General features: G+C 25.0%; 1 protein-coding gene across 1 annotated transcript; it reads left to right on the top strand.

Annotated features, from left to right (window-relative positions):
* The first annotated feature begins 1,033 nt into the window (after positions 1 to 1,033).
* On the top strand, positions 1,034 to 4,714 carry LOC132930307 (maltase 2-like). The gene is made up of 10 exons (XM_060996099.1): positions 1,034 to 1,304; positions 1,732 to 1,890; positions 2,015 to 2,194; positions 2,268 to 2,422; positions 2,681 to 2,806; positions 2,876 to 3,093; positions 3,161 to 3,353; positions 3,514 to 3,938; positions 4,001 to 4,144; positions 4,234 to 4,714. Exons 1-10 carry the CDS (start codon positions 1,124 to 1,126, stop codon positions 4,301 to 4,303), a joined length of 1,851 nt encoding a protein of 616 aa, XP_060852082.1. The 5' UTR covers positions 1,034 to 1,123; the 3' UTR covers positions 4,304 to 4,714.
* The last annotated feature ends 3,295 nt before the right edge of the window (positions 4,715 to 8,009 follow it).

Below are 8,009 nucleotides of genomic sequence, written 5' to 3' on the forward strand. Positions count from 1 at the left end.
ATACTATATATTCCGAACATATATTATAGTCATTTAAAAATAACGTTGCAGACTTATATTTTATAGTTCAAACTTTTAAAGCATCACAAGACCTTAACTTAATCTTTATAGAGAATAAATAAGAGTATTATCAATAAAAGTATTGCTAAAAATTTTAAAAACTATAGTTTTTTTCTTGAACAAAAGTTTAAAAATTGGGAAATCAAATCCAGTCTTATACAACTTTTAACATGGTTAGAACTTCGATGTTCATATTATTCCTAGCATTATGTTTATGTAAATTTAGAAATTTAAAAGCGAAATGTTAAAAAGGGTGGGATTTCGATGCACTCTGCATTGTTTTCAAGAGCTTACTGTGCAATGCTTGTATTACCAAGATTTATACGAATTTGTTTTATATACTTTTAAATGAGAATAAGAAAGTTTAATTTGCATTTTTTGAAATTGTTTAGTTTTTTTGTTATTTTTTTAGGGCATTTTAGAGTTTTTAGAGCATTTTTAGAGTTTTGGAAAGAACATATAAATTTTAAATTTTATTTTAACATTTTTACACACCGACATGATTTTATATAAATATAACAGATTATAAAGTAATAGAACTCGTCATTCATATTATATTATCATACAATAGTTGAAGTATCGAGACCTATAGATAACGATTCTAGACGATATTGTATACGGTAAAACTAATGTGGTTTGTTTATAGTATAATCACTATAATCATAACTAAGCTTATTATACTTCAGGTATTGAAGAGATTAAATTACAAAGATATTTTGAAAAATAGAAAAAAAAATAGAAGTAAAATAGAAGAAAACAATTATCAAGTATACCAATATACGATTCATGCACGAATCATGATTTTGAAATACATATGACGCGTGATTATATTATATAAATAATTTGTGACAGTTTAAGGATTAATTGAAATATCATAAATATATTATAATCATAAAATAATAAATACAAAAACACAATTAAATGATGTACTTATAATTTATAAATATTATTTATTTAGTATTTAAATTAATGTCTACATAATTTCTTGGAACAGTCATTCATTCGTGCATATAATGATGTCTAAGTTACTTATGATTTAGTTAATTATTCTATATATTAAAAAATGTTATATTTAATATTGTTATGTTTCATTATACTTGGTGTTGAAGCTCGTAACAAGGAATTAATTGACCTTTGGAATGACGAAAAATCAAACATTGAACTGGAATCGAACAATATCTTTTCTAATATTTTCAAAGATCAAACAAATTTAGAACACGAAGATAAAAATAAGAGAGTTGAAAGTAAATAAATTTTTATGTAATATAAATCTACAAACAAGTCTGTAAATCACACCCAAATTTCAATTTTTTCGAGGGTAACTATGAATAAATAATAAAAAACAAAAGAATTTTTTTACTATGTATTATACGGTTTTGAGGTACTTCATAGTTTTGTAGGCCACCGTAACAAATTAGTTACATTGTTAAATATGCTAAACCATAATTCTGAGCGGAAATTACGAGTTAACTATTATTTTTAAATTTTAATAGAAAAATTAATTATTGTTTGTTAGTTTTTCCCAATTATTTAAAAAAAGTTAACAATTGAATTTTAATTTTTCAAAACCAAAATCACATACACACAAAACACATTATTTTACAACTAATAGGTACATTAATGTTAATAATACCATTAATCCTATATATTTATTTTTAAATGTTCAACAAGGTATTTCAAACTGCCCAGGAAAAAAAAAAATTTTAAAAGAAGACATTTCGAGCAAGAAAAATAAAAAAAATTTAGATTGGTGGCAAACATGCATCATTTATGAATTATACCCTCGATCTTTTAAGGACTCAACTGGCACTGGCGTTGGAGATTTGCATGGTAATATAAGATTTTTAACAATATTTTATTTGTTTACCATTAGATTATTATATTATGTATTTTTACTATTTTCACTATACATTTTTCCGTATGTCTTAATTGTCATTTAAATTAAATATTTTAGGAATTATTGAAAAAATTCCATACCTTAAGTATTTAGGAGTATGTGCTGTCTGGTTAACTCCAATATACCCTTCACCAGGAATTGATATGGGTTATGACATATCGGATTACAGAGGAATTAATGAAATTATGGGCACAATGGAAGATTTTGATGAGTTAAAAAATAAACTTCACGAAAATGGTTTATATAATTTTAAGTTGTTTTGTAGTATTATATAGAAAATTGTTTTTACTAATAAATTTAAATTGTACAGGAATTAAAATTATACTAGATATGGTACCAAACCATACAAGTGATGAACATGAATGGTTTATTAAATCTGTACAAAAAAAAGAACCGTATACAGATTATTACGTTTGGGCTGATGCAATATATGTAAATGGGAGTAGACAAGTTCCAAATAATTGGGTGAGTAAAAATTACAGAAAACTAATAATTGAATGCTAATTTATACAAGTATTTTATTTTATTAATGACATATGATACTATAAGTTCTAAAAATATGAATCTTTAAATTTTTGGTGTGCATATCAGTTATTAAGACTAATAAAATACAGTCAACAGCTATAGTATTAAAAAAAATATATTAAAATTAATTACTGTTTTAAACAAAATAAACGATTTTAAAGATAATATGTTATAGTGTTGTGTAAATTTACTACTTAGATGTCAATATTTGGAAATAGTATGTGGGAGTGGAATGAAAAACGGCAGCAGTATTACTTACATCAGTTCTATAAGCAACAACCAGATTTAAATTTCTGGAATCCATTAGTCCGCAAAGATATAAAAGTACATACAATTTTATGATCAAATGATAAAATAAATTATTTAATTAACTTATTGATTATTTTTTATAAGGATATGCTGCGTTTCTGGTTGGATAAAGGTGTTGACGGATTTCGAATGGATGCAGTTTCACACCTACATGAGAGGCAGGATTTATTAGATGCACCTATATTAAACGATGGAAAACTACAAAAAGTTGGTTATACACAGGCATTAGACGAATGTTTTTATGAAGTAAATGACTGGAGATCTTTATTAGATGAGTATAAGAAAAAGGATGGCCAAACAAGGTACACAATATAAACAAATGTAAAAACTAAAAAATAGTAATTTAAATTTGTTATATACAATTCACAGATTTATGACTATTGAATCTTATTTAAATAATACTTATACGATGAAATTTTATGGAAATGAAACAAATACTGGAGCCCATTTCCCACTAAATGTATGTCTTTTACATTTACGCCATCGATCTGCAAAAAAATATGTTGAGATTATAACAGAATGGATATCAAATTTGCCATCTGGAGCATGGTCAAGTTGGCTTGTAAGTAAAAATAAGATATAAGACACTTCTATTGATACAGACAAATTATGAGCACTGTGATATAATATCATACGTTTTATAAGAAATATAATTTGTTTAGGAATTTTGATCAATTAAATAAAAATAAAAAAATACTTTGTAAAATATTGTTATGGCTTAGATTGGAAATCATGATGCACATCGAGCAACATCGATGTTTGGATTGGAATTGATAGATGGTATTCACATGTTACAATTGCTCTTACCAGGAACGCCCGTTATTTATATGGGTGATGAGTTGGGAATGACGGATACTTATTTGAGAGATGATCAGATTTTTGATAAACACAATTTACTTCAACGTGAAGGTGGTCGTACACCTTTTCAATGGGATTCCTCGCCTCAAGCTGGATTCTCCAATAAGACGAAGACATGGTTACCTATTAATCCAAATTATGTAACTGTGAACGTCAAATCTGAACAGAACGCTAAACGTAGTCATTTGAAGATATTCAAAGAAATTGAAAATCTGAGAAAGTTGGAAATATTTTGTACGGGAAATTTAGAATTGTATGAAATATCAGAATACGTATTTGCTTTTTCAAGGTAAAAATATGGAAATGAAAATTATCATAAACTATTACTATCATTTTAGTTTTAATTTTTAGAAGTAATACATTTTCAAAGACTTACTTTATTGTCATTAACCTTGGATCTGAATTGGAAAATATTAACCTTCAAAAATTCAAAAAGAGACTATTTCCTAAACTGGTTGTGAAAATTTCTAGTTTGTATGCTGAACAAAATAATGGGTAAAGATAATTCATATATATTAAATTAATCTTTAAAATATCTTTAAAAGATATTATAAAATATAATGAATGGTTTATATAATTTACAGAGATATTGTTAGTGCTAAATCGTTTACTTTGAGACCTTCGGCAGCACTTGTTTTGGAGTCATTTTTTTAATTAATAATTTTTAGTGAATAAATAATAATAATGATAATATTTTTAGACAAGATATTTTAAAAACAAAAGATAATATAATTTAAATAAAATTTAAGTTATTATTATTGTTTAAATTTAAACTCTACGTGTTTAATTTATGTTCGCAAAAAACTAATAATAACGAATGAAAACCCAATTACATAGTATAAACATTTATTACATTTTTTGACATTATGCACATAGCACATTATACTAATTTAAATCTAAGTTAATTTTGATTATATAATTAATCCTATAATATGATGTTCATCGATTGACGTATGTAAGTATGTAACTATTAAAATCAAATACACGCAGAAGTTGTACATGTACGATATAAAAATATATAATACAAACACGTTATAGGTAGCACCTATTTGTGATGTTTACGCACGTCGACATTTAACTAAAATATACCTTAATTCCGTCATAATCTTTTTCATAACACTAATTTCCAACGTCCCAAATGTTGTGGACGTACTCTGTCAACTGAATTGTTGGCATTGTCACAGTGACAAAAAACGACGTGTTAACCGTATAATATTACGTGTGGTCCGTATGGACGCATTTGTTGTTTTCGTCTGTGCTATGGGTAAGACATTGTAAACTTCCACTTACCGGTCCATACATATAATACATTTAATACAATATTTAGATTAAATGTGTCTAAGTATACGACAGAAACATAATATTAGTTGATGACCAAAGTACCATTTGTGTATTAGTATTATTAATTATTATTATAATCCGTAATCGGTCCTCACCACGTGCGCGTGTCTTATCGGCGAACGACTTCTATACTTGCTGTATTACAATGTCCAATAACACAACTCATCGATGTCTTTAATATGACACCAATGTCGTTTCGACAATTTTATAATAAACGTATGTGCAATGAGTACGCTCTAGTTTATTAACACGATCAAGCACGATGCACGTTATTTATACTATACCTAATTAATTTATAAACAAATTTATGTTTAAATATTTTATTCCTATTGAACTTAATTGCATATGTGATACACATGAAAATATAATATTAGATTATTGTAAGTCATGACTATTATGTTTGTACATGACAAAATATTATAATTTGTAATTCCTTAATACTATGGCTGGGATATTTCGATGTATTTTGCATTGTTTTCCATAACTTCCTGTGCGATGCTAGTATTGTCACGAATTTGTTTATTACATACTTTTAAATGAAAATAAGAAAGTTTATTTTGCATTTTTTGAAATTGTTTAAATTTAGGTAATTTCTTAATTTTTAGGGCCTTTTAGAGTTTTTAGAAAGAAAATTTATTTATATAATGAAATTTTATTTTAAGATTTTTACACACCAACATATTTTTTTATAAATATAACAGAATATAAAGTAGGTTCTCATGATTCATATTATGTTATGGGACAATAGTCGAAATGACAAAACTTAAACAACGATTCTAGACGATACGTCTATGGTAAGACTAACGTGGTTTATTTAAAACTATGAGTTGAAATCTAGCTTTCTGCACAACTTTTTTTCACAATTTATACTAATACTACTATTACCTATTTAAAAAATAAAAATACGCTTGTAATATATTTTTTAATACATTTTAATTTATTCTTATAATGCATTTTATGATATTTTTTAAGGAATTAAAATCCCAGCCCTATTTATAACGAACAAAATTTAAAAACAACATTATATATTATATATATTATTATTTTATATTTGTTTTAAATATTTATCAGTTTCATTATTCGATAATATATAAATACTTAAATATATTTTTTTTTATTCGATATTTATAATTTATACAACAGCATATTTATATTGCGTGTTCTCTTTGTTTAAAATATTACTTAAACAATAATTATTGACCTAATAACGAATAAAATATTAATAATATAATATTAATTTTGGGCATATTATGAAGGCACTGCAACGGCTACTGCCACCATGCATACTACTGTACTATTATAATTGTATGAAATAAATATTGTATAAATACAGGTGTTTTTTTTACTTTCGAACTACTCGCGATGCCATAAATCGAGAACATTAATATATATATATATATTTAAGTTTAAGTTGAAGAAGAAACCCGTACTGAACGTAAAATTATAAAGTAGTTATTAATGTGAACATTTCGATGCGATGCACGGTTGCGTGCCACGTGTGTAGAGAACAAGACCTCATATTAGTTTTGCCCCTATAATTTTCTAACAAGATCGGCAGTACAGAAGATGATCGAGATCCTTTTAGTATGTCTGTGATACTTATACACAACACGTGGAAATTCCGGATTCATATAATTATTGAATAAAAAAATCATGATATTTAATTCAAACAAATTATGATATAACGAATAAACGATATTCTTTAAAAAAAAATCAGTATATGTTGAAGACAATCACGTTTTTACTCCAAAAAAAATTGATCTACATGTTATTGTTATAACTATAGGCTGAGACAAAAAACAATTTACCTATTGTAATTTCACTTTTCAAAATTCGAATCGGTCATATATTTATGTATATACATATACATACATCTTGTAGGTATACCTGCAACGGTTTCTTTAATTGGATTCACTTTCATTGTCTATACATGTTCTGTAATTTAAAAAATGGAAAAAGGGTTAGCAACAATATCTTATTAGAAAGAGGTCCTTGTATAAAAATATACTAAAATCTAAATTATATTTAAACTGTTTCAATATTTAGCTATATGAAAAACATAATTAACCTTTTAAAAAATCTTTTATTAATCCATTACTTTTATGAAATAGGTACAAAAAATATAACAAAATAATAAAATATAATACACGAGACTAACCATAAATAATAGAAGGTATGGTTTATTAATAAAATTATGAACGAAAAGTACAAGGCGTATAATAAATTATAAATAAATAATATTAAACCAAACATTATTTTTATCATACATTAATGAAAGTTCAACTAAAAAGTATAGTAATTTGATTTTTAATTAATATTATGATTACACATATTATCATCATAATTTATTTACACTCTTGCATAGTAAAAATATACTAAAATCATTCATCAGCTAAATACCTATAAATAATGAATATTAATTCTAGATAATTACTATAATTTGACCCTACATTGCCAAATTTTATATTATTATAACCAAATGTATAATTAAGATGTGTCTAATCATCATTTCAGTTTTAATTTTTAATTTTTGAAAATAACTATTTTACATATTTAATTTGACATAAAATATCGTTTTTTTAAAAAAAAATTGTAATTTCATAATTTTTTATCATTTTTTGAAGTATTTTATTTTTTTGAATGACAACATAATATATTTTTTATTTCGCGTTGTGTAGCAGCTTGGATATTTTTTAAGATATTCGTTGTTTCAAAATGTCAATGAATAGTTAATTAGTTACAACTTATAGGCATACATACTCTATATAGTATAAAGTTATTCAAGTTATAACTAACTATCTATACAGAAAAAAATAGAATTTGTGTTTTGAAATAATATCAAATTATGTAATATACATTTTCAAAAAAAAGTTACAACTTTTCGAATTAATGAGGGTTGACACTTAAATGTATCATCTTGTTTAAATACATTGGTAATTAATAGTCACCGCAGCCAGACTATAACTAGGATTTTGAAACTGGTTCGTAATCGTCCTGCATATAAAAAATTATTTATATA

The sequence above is a fragment of the Rhopalosiphum padi genome, chromosome 4, assembly GCF_020882245.1.
Source record: "Rhopalosiphum padi isolate XX-2018 chromosome 4, ASM2088224v1, whole genome shotgun sequence".
Lineage (NCBI taxonomy): Eukaryota > Metazoa > Arthropoda > Insecta > Hemiptera > Aphididae > Rhopalosiphum > Rhopalosiphum padi.

Excerpts from the sequence above, each read along its gene's own strand:
- LOC132930307 (XM_060996099.1), top strand. The coding sequence starts at position 1,124 with ATGTTATATTTAATATTGTTATGTTTCATTATACTTGGTGTTGAAGCT. Across the intron at positions 1,891-2,014 it reads TGGCGTTGGAGATTTGCATG|GAATTATTGAAAAAATTCCA; the intron begins GTAATATAAGAT and ends TAAATATTTTAG. Across the intron at positions 3,939-4,000 it reads TACGTATTTGCTTTTTCAAG|AAGTAATACATTTTCAAAGA; the intron begins GTAAAAATATGG and ends TTTAATTTTTAG.